Source organism: Myotis myotis, unplaced genomic scaffold (assembly GCF_014108235.1).
Source record: "Myotis myotis isolate mMyoMyo1 unplaced genomic scaffold, mMyoMyo1.p scaffold_m19_p_9, whole genome shotgun sequence".
NCBI classification, from domain to species: Eukaryota; Metazoa; Chordata; class Mammalia; order Chiroptera; family Vespertilionidae; genus Myotis; species Myotis myotis.
This window is the reverse complement of record NW_023416401.1, coordinates 28,070,937-28,097,553: the sequence shown is the minus strand read 5'-3', so window position 1 is coordinate 28,097,553 and position 26,617 is coordinate 28,070,937. Positions and strand designations below refer to the sequence as shown.

General features: G+C 43.2%; 1 protein-coding gene across 1 annotated transcript; it reads right to left on the bottom strand.

The window, feature by feature from the left end:
* Positions 1-661: 661 nt before the first annotated feature.
* RPN1 (ribophorin I) lies at positions 662-26,193 on the bottom strand. The gene is made up of 10 exons (XM_036322478.1): positions 25,875-26,193; positions 24,405-24,469; positions 16,861-17,167; positions 11,631-11,840; positions 9,762-9,954; positions 7,560-7,659; positions 5,673-5,811; positions 5,307-5,426; positions 2,637-2,882; positions 662-1,346 (listed from the first exon to the last, which is right to left on the bottom strand). Exons 1-10 carry the CDS (start codon positions 26,133-26,135, stop codon positions 1,164-1,166), a joined length of 1,824 nt encoding a protein of 607 aa, XP_036178371.1. The 5' UTR covers positions 26,136-26,193; the 3' UTR covers positions 662-1,163.
* Positions 26,194-26,617: the final 424 nt, after the last annotated feature.

Here is a 26,617-nt window from a genome sequence, read left to right as displayed (position 1 = left end):
TAATAATAAAAGTATAATATGCTAATTAGACCAGACATCCTTCCAGACGTCCTTCCTTCTGGACAAAGCCACAGTGGGCGGGGGCCACAGCAGAAGTGGCCACCGTGGCAGTGAGGGCCAAGGCCCTTGCACAAATTTCGTGCATCAGGCCGCTAGTAGAATTATAAAATTAAAACATGCATGCGATTGGTGCCAGCAAGAGCTTTATATGTATTGCATATGCACAAGTCAACACTGATTTTTAAATTGCACGTCATATGTACCACCAGTCGGTCGGTCAGACATATATACGGTCGGTCACTTTGCTTTTTTTTTTTTTTTTTTTTTTTTTAATATATTTTATTGATTTTTTACAGAGAGGAAGGGAGAGAGATAGAGAGTCAGAAACATCGATGAGAGAGAAACATCGATCAGCCGCCTCCTGCACATCCCCCACAGGGGATGTGCCCGCAACCCAGGTACATGCCCTTGACCGGAATCGAACCTGGGACCTTTCAGTCCGCAGGCCGACGCTCTATCCACTGAGCCAAACCGGTTTTGGCTGCTTTTTATATATATAAATAGATACTTACACTTGTATGCACACTTGCTCGAAGGAATAAGTCCATTATTTAATCAATAAAAAGCACTTGATAAAAGCATTATACTCAAGAAATTATGAGAGATTGTCAACAGGACAAATGTTTCACAGTCCCTGTTTTATTTTCTTTTGTTTGCACATGTTTTAAAAAACATGCATACACTTGCAAAATACTCAAACATCAGGAATTAGAAGGGCATAAAACAAGGAGCTTACAGGCTTGAAAGAATATCCTAGGCTTCAGAATAAAACAAAACCAATCAAATATTGAAAATTTATTTGTTCAAAAACACAAAGGTATTTTATTTTTAATGAAATTTAAGTTTTGGTGTGTGTGTGTGTGTGTGTGTGATTTCAGTTGTTTGTTTTTAAATTTTTTTAAAGGAACAGTTTAGGGGGAAAAAACTAAGCTTCTTGTTTTGTCTAAGGCAGGGCCTGGCTTCTCTTCCTTGAAGGCCTTTTATAAAACACAGATGCCAGCATTCACTGGCCTCAACGTTCATCCCCCCACCCACACACACACATACACACACCTGCCGTAAGTGCAGCACCCTGGGCTCACCCAGTAGACAACTGGCAGGGCCTACAGAGCATCCATGATGTGGTCAATCTTGGTGACCAGCTCCTGTCGCTTTCCGAAGATGAGCTTTTCATTCTCGATATACGTGTCTTTCTTGAGCTTGCCAGCCACCAGCCGCTCAGCTTCCACTGCTGACTTCAGCACCAGCTCCTTGACCTGTGCATCCAGTTTCTGCATTTCGCTCACCTGGCCAAGGCAAGAGCAGGGCAAGGCTTGAGAGTGGTCCTCTCACCCTCATTCAGCAAGGCTCACCACATCCCATGCCAACAGATTCCAGAACTCCCAGGCCACAGGGGCTGGTTGTGAAGGGAGACAGGCTTGGCTTCAAATGCCAGCCTCACCCCCCCCCCACCCCCCTCACAAACCCTGTTCCTTCAAGCTCTGACCCTTGTGAACAAAACCCTTCACCATCCCTGGGCCTTAGCTATAGAAGAGGATTGCAAGAAATGAATGGGAAAATATGTAAAATCACTTAAACACGGTGGTGCCAGGCACATGGTAGGTACTCAAGGAACATTCATTCTCTTCCCTTTGATTATCAAATTAGGTGCAGAAATTCACATAGGCAAAGGACCACTGGCTGGGGTGTGATATTAGGTCTGAGTGACTCCTGTGTTATCACCAACTCGATGTCAGACTGAGGACTTTTATACCCACATTCACTCAATATTCAACAAATATTTAGTGAGCCATAGTGCTAGGCATGATTCTAGGTTCTGGAAAAACCACTAAAGACAGATAAGGCATCTGCCCCACAAGAAGCTGACAGATTATTAATACTTAAGCACATGAATAAACAGTTTCAGAAAATGGTAGCTGCTATAAAGAAAACAGCACAGGATAAGGAGAATGCTGGGGCGTGGCACATGGAGAGTGTGGTCCGGAACTCTAAAGGACAACTCCAGGGGGAGAGGAGGTTCCCCTCCTCATTTATAGGCCACAGGAACTCACACAGCACGTCCCAGGCAGGATTCTCAGCCCTTTACATCAAGCATGTCAAACTTATTTCACATTCACAACCACTATGGGTAATACTAATAGCACTCCAGTTTACAGGTGAGGCAACTGAGGTACAGAGTGAGATAACATGCCTAGGTTTACAAAGTCTGAATCAGAGCCTGGACTTAACCCCTCTTCTAAGTCTAGTTCTTCTCACGTGGTTCAGACTGGCTTCCAAGGAGGAAGCAGCTGCTGTCAGTACCGGCTGTGAGGACAAGACAGGTTATATAATCTAGGAGAGCTTTCTCCACACCCAGCTCAGATCCAAGACACCCAAACTTCCTGTTCCACCACAAGGATAGACACAATGCCACTGGGTGCAGTATCACACCACAAGCCAGCAGTGAGCAAGAGCTGCCTGGTGGCTGACCCAGACAGAGCAGCCACATGATGCTCTAGTCTAGATAGTGGGGTACAACCCTCGAAGATGGGATATGGCAAGCAACGAGCCAAGCGACAGTGCTGACAGACACCTACCTTATCGCACAGGTCAGAGCCCTCCGTCTTCAGCCTGGACTGCAGCAGCGCAATCTCACTGGTCAAGGCTTTGTGTTCCGTCTCCAGGCTCTTCTTGCCACTGTTGAGGGTGGACACATCCCGGGACTGCTTATACCTATTGACAGTCTCGTCAAAGTGACGGTAGAGACCTAGTCTCTTATTGACCAGGGTCAAGACCTGCTCTGTGATGCAAGCCACCTTCATCCTGGCTTCCGCAGCCGGATCCTGGAGGAGAGACAGTATAAGATGAAACCAGGCCTGAACCCGCTCCAACCTTCACCTCCAAACATCACCCACTACCAGCTGTGCAAACAAAAAAAGCCATCTTCTTGGAAAGTCAGAGAATCAAACTTGTACTAACACTGAATCTGGGCCAGTTCAGCAATGGGAAAGACTGGGGACATGAAGATGAAACAGATGTTCACTTCAAAGTCCAGCAGGGCAGCCGAAACCGGTTTGGCTCAGTGGATAGAGCATCGGCCTGCGGACTGAAGGGTCCCAGGTTCGATTCCGGTCAAGGGCATGTACCTGGGTTGCGGGCATATCCCCAGTGGAAGATGTGCAGGAGGCAGCTGATCGACGTTTCTCTCTCATCGATGTTTCTAACTCTCTATCTCTCTCCCTTCCTCTCTGTAGAAAATCAATAAAATATATTTGGAAAAAAAAAAAAATTCAAAGTCCAGCAGGGCAGACAAACAGATGTACTAATGCCAGAGTGCACCATGAAAGACATAAGGTGCTGAGGAAAGAGAAATCTCAGCTCAGGTAAGGACAAGATTCCAGGATGTCCATTATGTCTCTCTTTAAAATACTTCAAGGGAGCACTAGCCGGTTTGGCTCAGTGGGTAGAGTGTCAGCCCGTGGACTGAAGGGTCCCAGGTTAGATTCTGGCCCAGGACACACATACCTCGGTTGCAGGCTCAATCCCTGGCCCTCTGGTCAGGTGCGTACAGGAAGCAACCAATCAATGTGTCTCTCTCACATCAATGTTTCTGTCTCTATCTCTCCCCCTCCCACTCTCTCCAAAAATCAATGGAGCCCTAGCCAGTTTGGCTCTGTGGATAAAGCGTCCGCCTGTGGACTGAAGGGTCCCAGGTTTGATTCTGGTCAAGGGCACATGCCCTGGCTGCAAGCATGATTCCCAGTAGGGGGTGTGCAGGCGGCAGCCAATCAATGATTCTCTCTCATCATTGATGTTTCTCTCTCTCTCTCTCCCCGCCCTCCCTTCCTCCCTGAAATCAATAAAAATATATTCAAAAAAAGAGTTAATATCACCAACACTAGGAACTCCTGATGTGACACACTGCAAATGCAGCATCACTGCATAGTGTTCTTGCTAAAAATGCGTAATCTGAATTTAATCAGGAAGAAACATAAGATAAATGTAAACTAAGGACAGTCTATAAACTTCAAAAGGTCTCTAAACTTCAAATATGTCAAGGTCATTAAAGACAAAGAAAGGCTGAGGAACTGCGCCAGATTAAAAGATACTAGGGGTGCCCTGGCTGTTTTGGCTCAGTGGATAGAGCGTCCGCCTGCGGACTGAAGGGTCCCAGATTCGATTCCAGTCAAGGGCATGTACCTGGGTTGCAGGCACATCCCCAGTAGGGGGTGTGCAGGAGGTAGCTGATCGATGTTTCTAACTATCCCTCTCCCTTTCTCTCTGTAAAAAAATCAATAAAATATATTTAAAAAAAAAAGAGAGAGAGAGAGAGTGACTAGGGAGCTATGATAACTAAATGAGCTGCATGATCCTGAATTGAATTCTGGAATATGAAAAATAATTGTTATAAAAGTTATCACTGGGATAGTCAGCAGCATTTGGACATGAGCTGAATTACATTTCCTAAATTTGACCATTGCATCGTGGTTATGTAAGAGAATACCCTTGTTCTCAGGTTGCATACACACTTAAGTATTCAACGGTAAAGGAGCACAAATGTCTGCAAACTTCTCAAATGGTTCAGGAAAAATAATGATGTATAGAGATCAAATGTTAACTGCTATGTCTAGGTGATGAGTATACCAGTACAGAGTCATTTTTATCTTTCTTGTAATGTTTCTATAAATGTAAAATTTTTTTCATCAATAAAACAAGAGCAATTTTTATAGCTTAAAAGATAGGGCTATTTCATAATAAAACCTAGACTCAACCCTTCTGCATGACAAAGTTTGTTAGCAGCTATCCCAACTGCACCACCTTGAGCCTTGGGCAGCCTTACTGGTTTATGGAACCAGCTGGATCAACTTTTTTGCTTACATTTATACTACTGCTACCCACAAGTCCCTGTGAGCCCTCTCTTCTGTCCCACAAACTGTTCCCTCTGGCTGAGTGCCCTTCCCACCTTTTCTGCACCTCACCTACTCAGGGTAGCCTTTTGGGCCCTTAAAAGTACACACTGTGTCCGCTGCCCTGATCCCACAGTACTCACTCACCATTAGCAACCTGTGGGTGCTCCATGATCACAGCAACAAAAACAAGGTTATCTTTACAGAAAGGATTAGCAGAAGCCACAGGCAGCAGAGAATCTTCTGGGCTACAAGGTGCTACGTTGGTCTACTGTGACGACCAATGCTCAGTAAAGCTAGTGAAACACATTATCAAGGGTGCAAAATGACAAACTGACAAGAAGAAAGACACAAGGGTACCTTTGTGATAGAAAAATCCAATCTGACATAGATGATGACTGTGAAGAACAAGATGTAGAAAGCAGCCACTACCAGCAGGGGCTCCTGCAGCATGAGCACCTTGTTGAATGTGTAGTGCACCTGGGGGGAGAACCAAGAAGATGGGCTGTGACAGGCCTACATGGACTCAGAAACCTGGGAGCCAAAGGGGCTTCACCAAGCCAACAATCATCCAGGCTGCCCCACCCCACCTGCCCAGCCCTACCCCCAGAGGATGCCATGTTCAAACCACTCCAGCCCAAGGAGGGAAAGATAGGCAAGACCTGGCCCCCAGCACCCATTCGCTGTGAACGGAGGCACAGGAGACAGAACCGTGGAGTCACGTACCACAATGTCCTGAATGTGCTGTTCTACCAGATTTTTTTTGTAGGCAACAATCACAGGGCGGCCAAATGTGTCCAGGTAGGTGTAGTGCAGCTCATCTGGGGCACGGCTGATTTCATAGGGACTGTCAACTTGGATGTTCCTGGAGGTAGATGGGAATATAATATAGCCTCAGACAAACTGCACTGACCAACTAGGTTTATTTAGGGTTGGAAAATTCCAAGGCTCAATCCAGGGGGCCTTTCAGGGTCACTAAGTTCACACTCCACTCTGCTCCCCTACCAGCACCAGGAACACCTGACCACCTGAGGCAGCTGACCCACTGCCAGAAAGTCCTGAGTATGAGACCATTCTTCTGCTGAGGCAACAACTGTCTATCTCCCTGCAACCTGCACTCATAAGGGCTCACCACTACTGGCCCACCCCTTGGAATCACAGAGATCACAGAACTGTGTGCATTCTACCCAACAAGAGCCTCTCAGGGACTTGAAGAGGCTCCTGAAAAGTTACTCCAAATGGTCTGTCTCTTCACAGATTGGAAATTTGTTACAGGGCATAGTTGGACATGTCCTGCTTTTGCCTACACACACTCATTCTCCCTTCTCCTAGTCAACAGCACTCTAGTTTTACTTGGAGGAACTACCCATTCTCCAACTGAATGTCTTCCACGGGAAGAACAATCAAGATGCCTCTCCTGGTGATCAGAGTAGACAAATAACCCAAGGAGGCCAAGTAGATGTTTCCCTTGAAAATGAATCAAGAGTAAAATGACAAAAAGCCTACAAAAAGGTATTTGTCGCTCACGCCAAGGGCAGGTGCCCCTGTGTGTGTCCATCAGTTTTAGCCAACTGGAGTCCTGGAGATACTCTGGCTCTGGCTTCCCTCAGCCTAGTTCCTCAGCCTATGCTGTCATTTTAGGATATCCCTTATTCTTCCAAGTCCACTCCTTTCTGCTTAAATTGACCAAAGACAGCTCCTACAGCTTGTAACCATGGAACGCTAATACACCATCTGAGATCCTCTCCTCTCCCTCCTGTGCCCACCTTTCTGAACCTGGTCTATGGAACCCATACCTTTCTTCATTCTTTTTTTTTCTTTTTAATATATCTTTATTGATGTCAGAGAGGAAGGGAGAAGGAGAGAGAGAAATATTAATGAGAAAGAATCATCAATAGGCTGCATCCTGCACACCCCCTACTGGGGATAGAGCCTGCAACCCAGGCATGTGCCCTTGACGAGAATCGAACTTAGGACCCTTCAGTCTGCAGACTGACGCTCTATCCACTGAGCCAAACAAGCCAGGGCTCTTCTTCATTCTATTAACACAGCACAAGGGCTGCCTGACTGTCCTGACTTTGAATTATTTCCTATTGCAGATCATCCCATCAGATGCAGGCCATCACTGTGGCCTGCTAAGGTGACTTTGGAGACTGCTCCTGTCACACAAAAGCACTGTTTTTGAGGAATATTTCATAAATAAATCTTGTTCCCTCATCTGAACCTAACTTTTCCACTTAAACTCCAGTCAAAAGGTCCCTACAGGCTTCTGTCAAAGATATATACTGACAACCGGCCAGCGTGGCTCAGTGGTTGAGCATCGGCCTATGAACCAGGAGGTCAGAGTTCGATTCCGGTCAGGGGCACATGCCTGGGTTGTGGACTCAATCCCCAGTGTGGGACATGCGGGAGGCAGCCAATCAATGATCCTTGATGTTTCTCTCTCTCTCTCCCACTCCCTTCCTCTTTGAAATCAATAAAAATATATATATATATATTTTAAAAACTATATACTGAGCACTTACTCTGTGCCTCCTCCGCACAGATTTGCTTTGAGTAACCAAGGGCACCACCACAGAAATGGGAACAGAGGAAAGGAACAATCACACTCACCTGGCTCCTTCGGGCAAGATGATCTTCACAGTCAGAGAATCTATCACTTGCTCATCAAACACATGGTCCACAAACCTCATTTTCAATGCATACTGGTCACCTGAAGGATCAAACAAACACATGCAGTGATGTGAAAAACTAAGAAAATAGGACAGGGGAAAAGGGGAGTACACTCCCATCTTACACAGAGGAGTAAAGATGCTATCTGAAGTTAATGCACTAGGAGACTCTGGAAGACAGAGGTGGTGGTAGCAGCATAGATTTTGGGTTTTCCCCAATTTCCACATAAAGACAGAGCAACTAGATAACAAAGAAAAAAACCCATGGACCATATTCACAACAAAACTAGGTAACATGGCATCTCCACAAACCCCAAAATACAAGGGGGTGTAGTCCACAAAACACCAACAGCCACACGACCTACACATTATTAGGGTCTGTAAATGATAAAGCAGAAGGAAGCAATGGGGCAACTGATAGACCTGAGGAAAGAAGACCCCTGACAGACAATAGTGTTCACTTGAGAGTATGGCAGGCCAGCTGGAGAAGAGCAACTAAAACTCAAGAGTCCTACACCCTGCACAGTGAGTAAGTAAAATGGGCCACAGAAACTCTCTAAGTCTAGAGTAGTCTAGTCCCTGAGCACTTCGAAAAGCCCACCAGAGCTCCCCTGCCAGGACAGTACCCTACACGGATGAAAAACTGCTGGAGTAGAAGCAAAAGCAAGCATAATGGGGACAACAGAGCTACAGGAAAACAAAGCCATAGAAAGCTCAGAAAGCAAGCTACCATATTTTTTAATATTACACTAAACAACAGAGAATTGGGCAGTTATAATTATTCCTCCTAAAAGTTCACATTAAAAATGAGCAACAGAAAAGTATCAGACTCCCCCTTTTGTATTAAGTTATATTTTAAAAACTTGTCAACTATAATTAAAAATAATTTTTTAAGCCGAAACCGGTTTGGCTCAGTGGATAGAGCGTCGGCCTGCGGACTGAGGGGTCCCGGGTTCGATTCCGGTCAAGGGCATGTACCTGGGTTGCGGGCACATTCCCAGTGGGAGATGTGCAGGAGGCAGCTGATCGATGTTTCTCTCCCATCTATGTTTCTAACTCTCTATCTCTCCCTTCCTCTCTGTAAAAAATCAATAAAATATATTTTAAAAAAAAAATAATTTTTTAAGTTACAAAAAAAAAAATCCCTAGAGGAAATGAAAGCAAACCTTAAGACATGCCCACAAAACCAATCAAATTTGTTCCTATTATTTCAAACAAGCTAAAGGTATTATGAAAATGACACAAGTTGCCGAAACCGGTTTGGCTCAGTGGATAGAGCGTCGGCTTGCGGACTGGAAGGTCCCAGGTTCGATTCCGGTCAAGGGCATGTACCTGGGCTACAGGCACATCCCCAGTGGGGAGTGTGCAGGAGGCAGCTGATCGATGTTTCTCTCTCATCGATGTTTCTAACTCTCTATCTCTCTCCCTTCCTCTCTGTAAAAAATCAATAAAATATATTTAAAAAAAAAAAAAAAGAAAGAAAATGACACAAGTTATGAAAAAAATATATAAATCAGACTTATAGAAATTAAGAAAAATTTCAAAACTCAGGAAAAAAATTAGAAATAAAAGAAAAAAATCATTTTATAAATGAAGGCTAACCTAGAAGGAATGTGAATGAATAAACAGATAATATCTTATGATAAAAAGTAAAAAGAAGTTTTATTTTTTACTTTTTAATGTATTTTTATTGATTTCAGAGAGGAAGGGGAGGAGAAAGAGAGATAGAAACATCAATGAGAAAGAATCATTGATTGGCTGCCTCCTGCACGCCCCCTACTGGGGATGAGCCCGCAACCTAGGCATGTGTCCTTGACCAAAATCAAACCCAGGACCCTTCAGTCTGCAGGCCGACGCTCTATCCACTGAGCCAAACCAGCTTAGGCAAGAAGAAAAGTTTTAAATGAAGAAAAGATTCAAGAGAAAATGCCAAATACTGAAGACTGGCAAAGATTCAACCCCCACTGAGCCACGCCGGCCTGGCATAATATCTCAGCCTTTTTAAGAATGATAAGAAAATATTCTTTCTCCCCATCTAGAAGGACTGGCAATTGTGAAATAATAATAATAATAATAATAATAACTGCAAGAAACTAAAGAAAAAGATGGTCTCTCCGTTCTCCACTCCCTTACTAAGACTGACCCAAATTATAGAGGTACTCATAGCTTGGGAGGTTGTAACCAACGATGTAATGGGTCTTCCACCCTCCAAAAAGAGGGAAACGAGGCCGGATTTCCATCTCTACAGAGTCGTCTAAAACAAGGAGGTGGCTGGTGGAAACATTGCCAATCTCATCCCGGTAATAAACATCCTGGGCAGCAGCGGGAAGAATGGTCTGCAAGAGAATGAACATACATTTTTCAGAGGAATTAATCCTAAATAGAAAAAATACTTTCTGCACCAAAATCTTCATCCCAGTACTACTCAATTAAAATAGTCCCCAAACTGTAAACAATCTAGAGCAGTGGTGGTGAACCTATGACACGCGTGTCAGAGGTGACACGCGAACTCATTTTTTTGGTTGATTTTTCTGTTAAATGGTATTTAAATACATAAATATCAAAAATATGTCTTTGTTTTACTATGGTTGCAAATATCAAAACATTTCTATATGTGACACGGCACCAGAGTTAAGTTAGGGTTTTTCAAAATGCTGACACGCCGAGCTCAAAAGGTTCGCCACCACTGATCTAGAGGCTAACTTTTCCCAAGGCTTCAAAATGTCTCGATATCAAATCTACTTCTAAAAAGGTCAATAGTCAAATTCTTCTATAAGTAAATAATAAAGAGAATAATAATTACCTAGACATAACAAAGGTAAAAACAATCTGAAAGTTATTTTACAGAGGGAAACTAAAGATGAAAGAAATTACATCAAATAACTAGGAGACAGGCAAGGTTATAGAAGGGTTTTCTCCACATTACATTCTTTATTGTAGCTTCCAAATCTGGAAGCATATTTTGATAATCAGGGGGAGAAAATGTAATATATTTTTCATACAGCGAACCTTTCTGTAATATATAAGTACATGAAAATGCTTATAAGATTTCATTTGTAAGGCAAAAAAGATAAAACTATATATAAAATATGATCAATTACTTTTTTTATTTCTAAGACAAAAAGATAAGACAAAAAGATAAAACTATATATAAAGTATAATCAATTGCTTTTTTCAAAACAGTGTAAAAAAATATTAAAATGTCAGCAATTTTAATTACGAAGGGTAGTATTATGTTTTTCTTTTTTCTATTTAAATTTTCTTTAAAAAAACATGACCTAGTTATATAAATGAGGGCATTTTTTATATGCATGTGACTTGTAAAATTTTCTTGTATATGTATATATATTTTTTCTTATACATATTTACATATACATATACACATTTTTTTAATTGATTTCAGAGATGAAGGGAGAGGGAGAAAGAGACAGAAACATCAATGATGAGAGAGAATCACTGATTGGCTGCCTCCTGCATGACCCTACAGGGGGTCGAGCCCGCAACCCAGGCATGTGCCCTTGACAGGAATCAAACCCAGGACTCTAACCCAGGACTCTTCAGTCCATGGGCTGATGCTCTCTCCACTGAGTCAAACAGGCTAGACCAGGGTGGGCAAACTTTTTGACTCGAGGGCCACAATGGGTTCTTAAACTGGACTCAGAAGAAGGAGCTGCGGCCGTGTTTCCCGACGTTGCCATGTTAACACTGCTGCTGGTGAAGGAGCGGAGGGGAGAGCAAGAGAACCCTCCGCTCTTTTGGCTCCGCGGGCCGGATAGAACACCCGAACGGGCCAGATCCAGCCCGCAGGCCATAGTTTGTCCACGGCTGAGCTAGAGCAATGAGGGCATTTTTTAAAGATTCTTCCTCTTGGTTTTAACCCTGTCACCCAACCACTTAAACCTCAATTAATCTTAAACAACTGCCCATATTTAGCTACTTTCAAAAAGTAAATGAAAGAACAAATATGATAAAGTCATAGTTTCTACCAACGTCCAAGCTTAAAACTCCATACCTTAAAAGAACGGATGGAGGATATACCACTATCGGGTTGCCTCTGGTAATCATAGCGTGAAAAAGGTCCCTTAAGCACAGCCCCTGTGTGCTTCAAGTCCACATTTTCTTCCACAGCAATATTACCCCAGTGAGAGACCTCGATGACTCGGGTCATGCTGGTGATAGTAAGAAAAGGGCTGTTGTTCTCATAATGTACTTTAAAAGTATCCTGTAGAAGAAGGAAACAAGTAGTTCAAAGTTCAAATCAAACTGATTAGAAACTACATATAAGCAACAGAATGATTAAATTATAATGTATCTACTGTATGTAACATTTTTTAAAATTTACTACGAATTTTTAATACTATATGGAAATATTCATGATGTTATTAATTAGAAAAATAGGATATACAAAATTCTTTTAAGTTCCAACACAAATATCACTTGTTTAAAAAAAAAAACTTCTACACTCTACTTATAGCAACTACGTGAGAAAAAAGATTCTAAAATGCAATACATAAGAATGCATATAGGAAGCAGAATTAAAGATTATTTGTACTTTTTCCTTACAGTTTTAATTTTTTCCATTTTTCAATTACGGCTGACACTCAATACTACATTAGTTTCAGGTGTACAGTACAGTGGTTAGACATTTACATAACATATGAAGTGATCCCATGATAAATCTACACCATAGTTATTATTGACTAGATTCCCTATGCTGCACTTTATATCCCAGTGACTATTTTGTAACTGCCAATTTATACTTCTGAATCCCTTCCCCTTTTCACCTGGCAACCATTAGTTTGTTCTCTGCATCGGAGTTTGTTTCTTTTCTGTTTGTTCATTCATTTTTTTAGATTCCACATATAAGTCAAATCATATGGTATCTGTTTTTCTGACTTATTCCACTCAGCATAATACCCTCTCAGTCCATCCATGTTGTAACAGATGGTCAAGATTCATTGTTTCAAAAGCCAAGTACCACTCCACTGCATGTATGTACCGCATTCTCTTTATTCACCCGTCAATAGACGGACACTGGTTAATTCCATATTTTGGCTATTGTAAACAATGCTGCAATGCACACAGGATGCAAACATCTTTTCAAATTAGTGTTTTGGATTTCTTTGGATATATACCCAGAAGTGGGATTGCTAGGCCAGATGGTAGCTCTGTCTTTAATTTTTTGAGGAACATCCACACTGTTTTCTATACTGGCTGCTCCAATTTGCAATTAGGCCAAAAAGCATGAGGGTTTTCTTTCTCCACATCTTGACAACTTAGTTTGTTGATTTATTAATGATAGCCATTCTGACAGGTATAAGGTGATACCTCATTGTGGTTTTAATTTACATTTCTCTGATGAGTAGTGATATTGAGCATACTTTCATATGTCTACTGGCGAACTGTATCTTACTTGGAGAAATGTCTCTTCACAGGTCCTGACCATTTGTTACAGATTGTTTTTCAGAGGGTTAAGTTGTATGAGTTCCCTATATATTTTAGATATTAACCCCTTATCAAATGTATCATTGGCAAGTATCTTCTCCCATTCAGAAGGTTGTCTTTTCATTTTGATAGTTTCCTTTGCTGTGAAAAAACATTTTAGTTTGATCTAGTCCCATTTGTTTGTTTCTTCGTCTCCCTTGCCCAAGGAGACATATAAGAAAAAAACGGTACTAAGAGCAATGTCAGAGTTTACTGCCTGTTTTCTTCTAGGAGTTTCATAATTGAGTCTTACCTTTAAATCTTTAACCCATTTTGAGTTTATCCTTGTATATGGTTTAAGTGGTCTAGTGTGGTTTCCATGTTTGCATATATCTGTCCAGTTTTCCCAACACCATTTATTAACCAGTTAACTGCCATGCGTCCAAAACAGAAACCAATAAAGGTCCACCACTGTGTCTATAGACACTTATGGCATACAAAGGGTTAAAGAGACTCTTTACCCCATTGTACTTTTTGCCTCCTTTGTCAGATTAATTGATCATTGATCATATAGGCTTGGATTTATTTCTGGGCTTTCTATTTTGTTCCATTGATCTAGGCATCTGGTTTTATGCCAGTAGGATGATGTTGATTACTAAAACCTTGTAGTATAGTTTGATATCAGGTAGTGTGGTATCTCCAACTTAGTTTTTTCTCAAGATTATTTTGGCTATTAGGGGTCTTTTGTGGTTCATATAAATTTTAGAATTCTTTTTTTTTTTTTTTTTTTTTTTTTTTTAAATATATTTTATTGATTTTTTACAGAGAGGAAGGGAGAGAGATAGAGAGTTAGAAACATCGATGAGAGAGAAACATCGATCAGCTGCCTCCTGCACATCTCCTACTGGGGATGTGCCCGCAACCCAGGTACATGCCCTTGACCGGAATCGAACCTGGGACCTTTCAGTCCACAGGCTGACGCTCTATCCACTGAGCCAAACCGGTTTCGGCTAGAATTCTTTGTTCCTGTTCTGTGAAAAATACTATTGGTATTTTGATAGGGATTGGACTAAACCTATACATTGCTTTAGGTAGTATGAACATTTTAACCATGTTAAAACAGTTCAACCATGTTTATGCTTCCATTTACTTTTCTCTTCTTCGATTTCTTTCTTTGATGTCTTATAATCTTTTAAGTCCAGGACTTCCAATACTGTTGTATATAGGTGGGGAAAGCAGACATCCATGTCTTGTTCCTGATCTTAAGAAAAATGCTTTTAGCTTTTCATCGTTGAGTATGATGTAAGATGTGGGTTTGTCACATATGGCCTTCATTATGTTGAGGTATGTTCCCTCTATTCACACTTTGCTGAAAGTTTTTATCATAAATGGATGCCATATTTTGTAAAAATGCTGTTTTGTGTAATATTGATGTGATATGGTTTTCATCATTCATTCTTTATGTGGTGAATAATGTTAATTGATTTGTGGATATTGAACCAATCTTGTATCCCAGAAATAAATCCCATTTGATCATGGGCACGATTTTTTTATTATACTGCCGAATTGAGTTTGTTAATATTTTGTTTAAGACATTTGCATCTGCCGAAACCGGTTTGGCTCAGTGGATGGAGCATCGGACTGCGGACTGAAGGGTCCCAGGTTCGATTCCGGTCAAGGGCATGTACCTGGGTTGCGGGCACATCCCCAGTGGGAGATGTGCAGGAGGCAGCTGATCGATGTTTCTCTCTCATCGATGTTTCTGACTCTCTCTCTCTCTCCCTTCCTCTCTGTGAGAAATCAATAAAATATTAAAAAAAAAAAAGACATTTGCATCTAAGCTCATCAGGGATATTGGCCTATAATTTCTTGTTTTTCTGTAGTCTTTATCTGGTTTTAGAATCAGGGTGATGCTGACCTCATAAAATGAGCTTTGAAGTCTTCCCTCCTCTTGAATTTCTGAAAATAGTTTAAGAACGATACATGATAATTCTTTGAATGTTTGGAAAAATTCACCCGTGAAGCCATGTGAAGCCATCCAGCATAGGACTTTTGTTGGGAGTTTTGTTTGTTGGGAGTTTCTTGATTACTGATTCAATTTTGTTAGTAGTTATCAGTCTATTCAGATTTCTGTTTCTAACTGATTCATTCTTTTGGAAGACTGTATGTTTCTAGGGATGTATCCATTTCTTCCAGGTTATCCAACTTGTTGGCAAACAATTGTTCATAGTGTTTTCTTATAATTATTTATACCTCTCTTTAATTTCTGATTTTATCTGGGTCCTCTCTCTTTTCTTCTTGATGAGTCTAATTAAAGATTTAGCATTTTAGCCCCGCCAGTGTGGCATCAACCCAGGAACCAAGAGGTAGCCAGTTTGATTCCCAGTCAGGGCACATGCCTGGGTTGTGGGATCAATCCCCGGTAGGGAGCCTGCAGGAGGCAGCCAATCAATGATCCTCTCTCATCACTGATGTTTCTATCTCTCACCCTCTCTCTTCCTCTCTGAAATCAATTAAAATATATATATATTAAAAAAGAAAATGTAAGAATTTTAATTTTCAAAAAATTAAACCTATAAAAATTCTTAGAAAGTTAAAAACAACCCAAAATAAACAGCCCTAACTATATGTTAAATGACATTTAAAAGAGAAAACAGAAAGAAAACATAGGGTGAAATGATATGATTCCTAAGATTTGCTTTAAATTATTACAGAAAAAAAAAAAAGGACAGCTCAAGTGTGCTGATATCTTGATAACCACTGAATCTAAGTAATATCTAAGTGATGGGTCTATTGGGAGTTGTTATACTATTCTCTATACTTTTACATATGTTTGAAATTTTTCATAACAAAATCTTTTTTAAGACTTAATTGCTCCTTCTACTTTTAAGGCCCAACCCAAGGCTCAGCAATGGAGCCAGCTTTACTACCCACAGCAGCTACTCCAGCCACACTAGACAGCACACCACATATTTTCCCATTTCTTTCCTTTTCGCTTTTTTTCAATCCTCATCAGAGGATATGTTAAGAGAGAGGAAGGGGAGGTGGGGGAGAGAGAGAGCAACATAGATCAGCTGCCTCCTGTATCCACCCTAACCAGGGGTTGAACCCACAACCTAGGTATGTGCCCTGACTGGGAATCGAATCTACAACCTTTTGGTGTATGTGACGACGCTCCAACCGACTGAGTCACCCAGCCAGGGTTCCTATCTGTATTCTTATCCTCAGGCCTCTGTCCTTTTTTTCTTTTTAGGATATATTTTTATTGATTTCAGAGAGAACGGGAGAGGGAGAGATAGAAACATCAATGATGAGAGAATCATTGACTGGCTGCCTCCTGCATGCCCCCTACTGGGGATTGATCCTGCTACCCAGGCATGTGCCCTTGACTGATATCAAACCTGGGACCCTTCAGTCTGCAGGCTGACACTCTAACCACTGAGCCAAACCAGCTAGGGCAGGCCTTTGAGCTTCTTATTGCCTCTGCCTAGAATGCCTTGTTTCCTTCTCCCCCAACTCCTACTCCAACTCTCCAAATGCTATTTGCTTTAAAAAGTCTTCCTAGGACATATATACTTTCAATAATAAAGGTTTTTTTAAATAAATAAACAAACAAATAAATGTCTTCCTAAACTCACAGCCTCTACCTGTACTCCCAAGAGAACAATGAGCCCCTGGGTCATTCCACAGCAGATTAAAAAACTGATCTTGGATTTCCACCAACCCTACACCACCCAACCCTATCAATTAACTAGCTGTCACTCTAGAAGACGTTCTCTGAAGTAGACAGGCATGGGCAATATTCCACATGAGCCTACCTGACTATAGGCAGGGACATCTCTGAAAGGTCCATAATCCAGGAGGTCCTCAGATCGTGTGGGGTTTCCCAACTTGGTGTAGCTCTCCACATTTCGAGAGGCAAGCTTCACGCGCATAGTTTGTGTCTTTGTGGGATAGGGAGAATAGAAATAATGGTTTCCCTCAAACACCACAAACTGTTTCTCTGATTGAGTGATCTGGGTTGGATATGGCTGAAGCACATGGGTATAGACTGTTTCCAAAATGACTGAAATCTTCATCCCAGGATCGAGAGCAACTGGTAGCTTGACCATGAAGAATCTACCACTGCAGGAAAAATGAGGCAAGAGAAGTAAGGAAATTAGAAACAGCTAGGAACTCAAAGTCACAGCAAAATTTTGTAACCAAGATAAAAGCACGAAATAATCCAGTCGGAGAAAGATAAATATCACATGATCTCACTCATATGTGGGATATAATGATCAACATAATTTGATGAACAAGAATAGATCCAGCCCTAACCAGCTTGGCTCAGTGGATAGAGCATCGGCCTGCAGACTGAAAGGTCCCAGGTTCGATTCGGTCAAGGGCATGTACCTTGGTTGCAGGCACATCCCCAGTAGGGTGTGTGCAGGAGGCAGCTGATCGATGTTTCTCTCTCATCGACATTTCTAACTCTCTATCCCTCTCCCCTCTTCTCTGTAAAAAATCAATAAAATATCTTAAAAAAAAAAAAAAGAATAGATCCAGAGACAAATGGTAGGGGAAGAGGTGGTTAGAAAGCAATCAAAGGACTTGTATGCATGCATTTAGCATAACCAATGGACACAGACTCTGGGGTGGTGCGGGCTTGCCCGGGCTGGGAATGGCTGGGGGGCGAGGGGAGATCAATTGGGGAAAAAGGAGAAATATGTAAAACTTTAGACAATAAAAAAGAGAGAGAAAAAATAAAACAAAAAAAGATAAAAGCAGTTATATTTAAGAGATCACCTTTAACCTATTAATTAAAACCTTTTAAGATAAACATCTGGATGTTCATCTCAAGACTGTTTATAATAGTAAAAGAGTATAAAACAACATAAATGTCCAACAAGGATAACAGTTTAAAAAATTCTAGTACAGAGCCACACAATGGGATATTGGCAGCCACTAAAGAAGATACTTAGATTTATCTATATTAAACATTTCCACGTACAATGTAAGTAACAAATTAATTTACAAAAGAAACAGTGTGATTCCTTTTAAAAACATACATATATACAAATGTATGTGAAGAAAGTATCTCAATGAATGTTCCACACAATGTTTAATGGTAACCGTCTCAGGATAGGAGAATAAGCTTCATTTTGTTGTTGTTTTTCCAATTTGTTTCATAATGAGCTATACTCTCATAACCAGAATGAAATAAAGCTGTTAGCATTTTAAAGAAAAAGAGATGGCCTGGAAACTACTAAAATTCATATAAAGAATTAACTCAAAAAATGAATCTGAGTTTATTATGCCAGGAGACCAATTCCTTACAGACCCAGAAACCATTTGTGGAAAACTGAAGGCTTTTTAACATGTTTCCATGGTATTTAGAGTCCTTAAAGGTCTTCACCAGGCACATCTTTATACTTCATAACACTACTCTGAAGTACCTACTCAAAATATAATAAGTCCTATACCTTCTCCAGAAAGTCTTAACCAATTCTTAGTTTCAAGTCCCAATTATGCTTCTCGTCCCATTCTCTATCCTGAGATCTAAACTCAAATTTTCAAATGTTAATTACTAGACAACTCCACTGACTACCCCACAAGCAATTCAACATATCCATATCATTCATGATCCCAATTTCCTCTATTAATATTGCTACCATCTAACCAACTCTAAGCTAGAAACCTCAGGCATTTTCTGATGCCTCACACTACCCTATCCCAATTACAAAATATTGGATTTATCCTGCCTTACAATGTCTCCCAAATCCATCCCCTCCTGGCTTTCCATTGCCTCCTCCTCAATTCAAACCATTATCTTTTGCCTAGATTATTAATCTCCTAATCTCTATCTCCCTGCCAGCCCATCAACACAATTTGATGGAGTCACTCCCACCTTAATTTTCATGTTAAATACTCCCAACATAATTGAATCTTGCTTTGATAATTCAGAGCCATTCAGTGCTCTAGGGTCATTATTTCAGACATCAAATCTTACTGAAGCCCGGCTGGTGTGGCTCAACAGTTGAGCGTTGACTCAGGAAGGGAGAGGTCTCTGGTTTGATTCTCAGTTCAATTCCCAGTCAGTGCACATGCCCAGGTTGTGGGCTCGATCCCCAGTGGGAGCCATGCAGGAGGCCAATTGATGACTTCCTCTCTCATCAACGTTTCTCTCTAGCCCTCTCCCTTCCTCTCTCTAAAAATCAATAAAAAAGATTTTTTTAAAAATCTTATTGAAATGTGCAAACACCGGCTAGTGAAGGTTTCTGATTGATAAAAGGCTGGCCAGGCAACAAAGACCTGAGTATACTGGTGTCTAAGAAGGAGACAGGTTTTTTTTTCATATAGCTTTTCTTCTGCAGGACCTAATGGAAGAACATTCTGTGACGAATCTGGTTTTGTAGGGTAAAATAAGGCAATTACTCATTTGTTGAAACATATTTACTGAAAACCTGGTAAGTGTCAGTTTCTGTGGCAGGAAGCAGTAATAAAGACAAATCCGTGTAATGCATGCACTCAGAATTGGGAATAAATAAAATAGTATGCTGTTAAAGTTTTTAAATATTCCCAACTGTGGACTAAAAGTTTTTAAATATTCCCAACTGTGGACTAAAAAGTCCACAACCCTAAAAATAGTATACAAAGCAGTCCTTAAACTGACCTCAGCCCTCCTTACACATTCCTCTGAACTCCAGCCACTCTAAAGGCCCAGTTAACTAAACACAGCATAAAATGTCAAACCTCTGTTATCTTTACAATGTCTCTGCCTGGAATGCTCCTTCTCATTGGTTAGTTCGCTTAGTGATTAAGTCAAAATTTACTGAGCACTTACTATGTACCAGGTTCTGTTCCAAGTATATTTTATGAATTAATTTAGTGAATCTTAACCATGATCATATAACGTAGACATTATTACTTTACTAAGAAGGGAAGTATTCTTTAGTTTCCCAAGGATACAAAGCCAGTAAGTAGTAACAGAGATAGGATTTGAACCCTGGGAGTAAGGCTGCATGAGACCACACTCATAACTACTATGCCATCCTGCCTCTCCAAGAGATGTGCTGCAGGCCATGAGTCGCAGCCAGTAAGCACAGACAGCGTCCTTAAACAGCCACAGAGAGAGAGGAGTCTCTGAAATATTAACAAGGGAGAAGGGATTTATTAGCAACTTATTTAAGGCTAACTCAGATCTGGCATCCACAGGGGTGGTGAAGATGCCCAATTCATGCATTCTGAGACTACAATAGAAAAATCAAGGTAATCAACATGTATTATAATTTGGCTCCTTAGATAATGTTTTTGTAGATCAAATCAAAGCAACTGAAGAATTACATGTAATAAAAGGAAACTATGAAGATTACACAGAAAACAGGAAATATTATGTGGGAGAAAAAAAAGATTAAAAAGTAGGAGCACATAAAACTAAATAATAAAATATAAAAAGTATTTTTTTTAAAGTAGGATCACACAGTGATTAAAACTATATAAAATATATCTGCATGTTGAAATGGTCCAGAACAAAAGTATCTAAGTTGTCATGCCAGGGTTATGGGACTTGTTTAACGTTGCTATTAAGCTTTATATAGAACTAGGGACCCGTTGCACGAATTCGTGCACCTTGAAAGGAACTGTGGGCCACAAGGCTGCAGTAGGCACAGGGGTGCATCTCAGCCCATCCTCTGTGCCACCGCCCGGACCCTCCTGCCACGGCCCCCGGTCCCGTCTACCAGCAGCCCTGCTCCACTGCTCCCACGTGCTGACGGCGCCATGCTTGCACCTGCTGAAGGCGCGGAGCGATTGGGGCCGGTGCCAGCAGCAGGTGTGAGCACCAGGCAGGACTTCAGCGTGCGGGAGCAAAGAATTTTCAGTAACCACCAGAGGCTCGCCCCAATGACAGCAACCGGTGCCCCACCTTGTTCTGGTGCCCCTGCTCACCTGCTCCATCATCCCGCCTCAGCCAATGCCTGCCATGTTCTGCGCATGCCTCCTGGTGTCAGCGCACGTCATAACGACCAGTTACATATTAGTCTTTTATTATATAGGATAATAAATTTAAATATGATCCCATTTATACCCATATGTAAAATCATGTATGTACAGACATATGCATTAAAAACACAGTTATTGTTAGAACAAATTATTATTAAAAAATTAAAAATAACTGAGAAAAAGTTTTTTTTAATTCTGTCATTTTTTTAAATATATTTTATTGATTTCAGAAAGGAAGGGAAAGGGAGAGAAAGATACAAACATCAATGGTGAGAGTCATTGATCAGCTGCTTCCTGCACACTCCCTACTGGGGATCTGGAACAGCAAAGTAACCAGAGTCGGGAAGACAGACCACCAAGCACTTGGAAGATGCAGAAATTCACCTTTATTCCAAAAGCAGCGCTGCTGGTGCAGGGAAATCAGTTTCCAAAAGCTGAGCACCTCTGTCCTGCTGAACCCAGTCTTATATAGCTCTAGATTCTGTTTCTTGCTTCCAGGTCTTTGTGTGGGTCTTTCTAAAAGCTATTTTGCTGAAAAATAGGTTATAACAGACCTCTAACTGACACCAGCAGCTAACACTGGGGACCTGGCTTCGGTTCAAAGCCTCTGCAAACTAACTGTTCCAGGATGAGGGTCTGCACGGTACAGAAAGCGAGGACTAGGCTCATCTATATTAATAAAAGAGTAATATGCTAATTAGACCAGACAACCTTCCGGATGAAGTCAGGGCTGCAAGGGAAGTCCAGGTCCCGGGTGCCTGCCAGCAGCCGGAGAGGATCCTGGGTGCCAGAGGGAAGCCGCTGCCAGCAGCCAGGGGAAGGAAGGCCTACTCTTGAACGAATTTCATGCGCCGGGCCTCTAGTTATAGATAAGCAAGCAACCTGTTACTGCTGGGATAGGGTTAAACTGCCCTTACAGATCGAGCACACAATCTGGGCATACGCCCTTGACCGGAATTGATCCCGAGACACTTCAGTCCGCAGACTGACACTCACTCTATCCATTGAGCCAAACTGCTAGGGCTCTGTCAAATATTTTTAACTAGAGGCCTGGTGCATGGATTCGTGCACCAGTGGGGTCCCTTAGCCTGGCCTGCACCCTCTCGCAACCCAGGACCCCTCAGGGGATGTCGGACTGTCAAACTGGCAGTCCAACATCCCCCGAGGGGTCCAGTAGTGCGTGAAGCAGCAGGCAGCGGGGAGGAGCCCAAGCCCAGGCCGGGCACCGCGCCACTCCCGCTTATCCCAGCCCCACTGCGCCTGCCACCGCTTGGTAGCATTGCCACAAAGGCAGGAGAGGCTCGCACTGTTGCAGCTGCACTCACCAGCCATGAGACCAGTGTTTGGTGCCCACTAGTTAGCTGAGCAGTGCTCCTGCTGTGGGAGCGCACTGACCACCAGGGGCAGCTCCTGAATTGAGCATCTGCCTCCTGGTGGTCAGTGCATGTCACAGACACAAGTCAACCAGTCACTTAGGCTTTTATGTATATACTAGAGGCACGGTGCACAGATTCGTGCACCGGTAGGGTTCCTTGGCCTGGCCTGCGGGGATCGGGCCGAAACCGGCTCTCCAACATCCCCCAGGGGTCCTGGATTATGAGAGGGCACAGGCCAGGCCGAGGGACCCCATCAGTGCACGATCGGGGCTGGGGAGGGACCGCGGAAGGGGTCCAAGGCATGTCCAGCTCATCTTGCCCAGTCCCGATCGGCTGGACCCCAGCAGCAAGCTAACCTACCGGTCAGAGTAACTACCCCCTGGTGGTCAGTGCACATCACAGCTACCGCTCGAACAGTCCAACAGTCAAACAGTCACTTAGGCTTTTATATATATAGATAGAAGATAGTCATTTAAGATCCCAAGATTTTTTTCTTGCCTTGGCAGACTGGCCCAGTTAAAGAGTAGTCCCATACACCAAAAGGTTATGGGTTCAATTCCCAGTTAGGGCACATACCTGGTTTAGGGTTTGGACCCTAGTCAGGGCATGTACAGGAGGCAACCAATGGACGTTTCTTTCTCTCTCTCTAAAATCAATGAGAGAAAAAAAAACCATATCCTGCCCTAACTGGTTTGGCTCAGTGGATAGAGCATCGGCCTGCGGACTGAAGGGTCCCAGGTTCGATTCCAGTCAGGGGCATGTACCTTGGTTGTGGGCACATTCCCAGCGGGGAGTGTGTAGGAGGCAGCTGATTGATGTTTCTCTCTCACCGATGTTCTTGGCACTCTGTCCCTCTTCCTTCCTCTCTGTAAAAAATCAATAAAAGACATTTAAAAAATAAACAAACATATCCTCATTCTGGACAGTGTGTCTCAGTTGGCTGAAGTGTCATCCTGTGCAATGCACGGTCACAGGTTCAATTCCTGGTCAGGACACATACCCAGGTTTGAGGGTTCTCCAGTTGGAGTACATACCTCCCAATCTATGTCTCTCACATCGTTTCTCTCTTTCTCCCTCTCTCTCTAAAAATCAATAAAAATTGCCCTAGCCAGTTTGCTCAGTAGATAGAGCGTCGGCCTGTGGACTGAAAGGTCCCAAGTTTGATTCTGGTCAAGGGTACATGCCTGGGTTGTGGGCTCAATCCCCAGTAGGGGGCATGCAGGAGGCAGCCAATCTATTATTCTCTCCCATCATTGATGTTGCTATCTCTCTCTCCCTCTCCCTTCTTCTCTGAAGTCAATAAAATTATATTTTAAAAAATAATAAAAATCAATAAAAATTAAAGTATCCTCCTAGCCGGGTGTTCAATGGTTAGAGCGTCAGCCCACAGACTGAAGATTCCTGGGTTCGATTCTGGTCAAGAGCACAAATCTTGGTTGCAGGCTCCTTAATAAAGTGTTTTAATATAAATAACTAGTAAGTGCCAGGTCCCAGGCTATGCTGAAGTTAAAGCTGAGAATAAGGCCAACCCCAGCATTTAAAGAGCTCAGTCTACTTCCTGCAAAGAGGCATCACTTTCCATGCCCTGAAGTCTTGAAAGTGAGGGTGCTGTCTGCCCCTGGGAAACAGGGTAGTAGCTAGCCATGGATGAGAGGATATCTGCTGAGGCAAACAGCTTGAAGTCCTCATCTATTGGATGGGGATCCCTAAGCCACACGGATTAGAGACCTGGGATCAAAAATAACTGTTTTCCTGTTGTAAAACAAACTGCCACTGTTAGGGGAATCCAATTTTAGCAAGTTATCAAAAAAGATATCATACATGGGCCTAAAATATGTTAGTCTGTTGCTTGCTACCACACACTATCTTAATCGAAACAGCTTTTAATACACCAGGCACTTCCTAAGCAATCCTCCTAGCTTATGATTCTAACGCTGACAGGATAAGCCATAACAAGAAGAGGCAAACACAGATATAGATATTCTGCCTATTCATTAGCTTACCTTTTACCCTTAATTTTGGTTTCTCGTACTTCCAGATGGTTCTCTTCCTCATCTTCTCCCTTCACCTATAAAAAGACAAAAAAGGTTACTTCTTTTTATGTCTTTTGGCCTCTAAATTTTGAGTCAACAATTAACCAACAGCCTCAGAATGTTCCTATTAAAATATTCAAACTACCAGAACTTTTTAAAAGATTCAATTCTGGTTTCAGTAACAATTCAAAGGTGCAGCACATAGTTAAATGAAGTGTTTCTCCACCTTCCCACAAACCTGAGCAAATGCTCATGATAGTGTGAATAGGAGTCATTTCAGAAGTAGAGTCTCCATAAAGTCCGGTTTACAGCTCCAGATCCGGTCAGGAAGTAAGGTGTGCTTAGAAGAAATATGATACCGTAATGACTATTCTCTTAATGGTTGGGTAATCACTTAATGGATTGCTGTTGTCTAATGAAAACAGCAATAAAAAGCAAAGCTCTGGCCCTGGCCACTGTGGCTCAGTTGGTTGGAGCATCCTCTCGCACACGGAAAGGTCAGGGTAGGATTCCAGGTCAGACACCTCGGTTTCGGGTCCGAGTCAGAGTGCCTGCGGGCGGCAACCAATCAATGTTTCTCACATTGATGTCTCTCGCTCACTCGCTCTCTTTCTCTCTCTCTCTCTCTTTCTCTTCCTTTCTGTCTAAAATCAATAAACATATCCTCGGGTGAGGATTAAAAAACAAAACCTTAAAAAAATAAAAAAGCAAAGCTCTGTAGCTGTATATCCCCAAAAGCCAACATTTTCTTTCCTTGAGAGCCTTACAAGCGTTCCCTGAAATACCTGGAAGTACACAAGCAAACCTGTGCACTGGACGTGCGAATGGGAACCGGAACGGGAAGTAGAGAACTGGACCTTACCTCTCTGTACAGTTTACACGGGCTTATCTTATGCGCATGATTTTTAAAACCAACCTCAGGATAAAATTTTAAAAAGCGTTCCCCAGCAAGCCTATGAAGTGTGTAATATGAACCACGGTTTCAAACGGTTACCAAGCTAAACACGGAGCCTACCCTATTGCAGTGCTGGCTGATTTAAATGATATCTAGAAAGAGGCACCCACCTACCCTGCGCCTGATACTGAAATACAGAAATTAAATTCTAGCCCATTCATTCTCCTCCGGTCGGACTGCGGCGCTGCCCGTGAAGAACGCAGGGCCAGCGAGGTGCGCAGTGGCGGCCGGACATGCCTTCCCCGAGGCGATCATCTTTGTTTTACGGGCGAGAAGGATCGCTCGGCGTGGCCCCACCGGCGCGGCCCGGGAGCCGCAGAGGAGGCTCGCTCAGCGAGACGCGGGCCGCGCCGCGCAGCCTTTACGCTGACGTGTCCGGCGCCAGGGGCTGACGCCCCGACGCCCGGGCCCGCTTCCCCCGAGGCCGAGAGGGGCGCGGGGACCTGCGACAAATGCTAGGAGGGGCGAGGGCCCGCCCCGCTCACCTGCACGCCGAGGTGCGCCAGCCGGGCCTCGAGCTCCGGCTCCAAGGCCAGCAGGAAGGAGGTGGCGCGGGACGTGGAGCTGCCGCCCGGGTGCGCCAGGACCATCTCCACCGTCACCTTGGCCAGGTGGCTGCTCAGGTCCACCGTGCGCTTCACGTCCTCGTTGACCAACGGCGGTGCCTCGGGAGAGGCGCTGCCTGGCGCCGGGGCCCAGGCCCCGAGCAGGAGGAGCACGAGCAGCCGGGAGGCAGGGACCTCCATGACGGGGACCGAGCTGAGCCGCAGGCCGCGCGAGCACCGCCGCCCCGCCTCCGGCCACCGCGCAGCCGCTCATTGGGCCTGGGCTGGCGCCACGGGTTGGCGGCACCGGGGAACGAAGGACCCCGTCTCCAGGGCAACGGGCCGCCCCAGGCGCCTGACTGCGCGGCCCCTCAGTTACTCGGTTCTTCCGGGAACGAGCCCCTGCCCATCTGCTCTCTCTAGCCATTCTTCCCCTGCAATCACCCTGGCCTTCCTGCTCCTCGAGACAGTAAGATTTAACGCAGACGGAGAAAGTAAAAGCCTAGGCAAAAGTTTAAGCAGAAACAGGGCATCTGCACAGTCTCAGGAGATGAGTAATTGCAAAGGGGTGAGTTTACATTGGAGAATCCTGGCAGGCACCCCATTAACCAAGTGATCAAGGTTAACATCGCCAATGATAAGACACGGTGTTATCTATAGCCACTATGGGGTACACCCAGAAG

What these genes read in the sequence shown, in the direction of transcription:
- RPN1 (XM_036322478.1), bottom strand. Translation starts at nt 26,135, where the DNA reads ATGGAGGTCCCTGCCTCCCGGCTGCTCGTGCTCCTCCTGCTCGGGGCC. An exon ending in TGGATTTTTCTATCACAAAG is followed by an intron (nt 2,883 to 5,306) that starts GTACCCTTGTGT and finishes TCTCTCCTCCAG; the next exon opens with GATCCGGCTGCGGAAGCCAG. An exon ending in GCTCTGACCTGTGCGATAAG is followed by an intron (nt 1,347 to 2,636) that starts GTAGGTGTCTGT and finishes TGCCTTGGCCAG; the next exon opens with GTGAGCGAAATGCAGAAACT.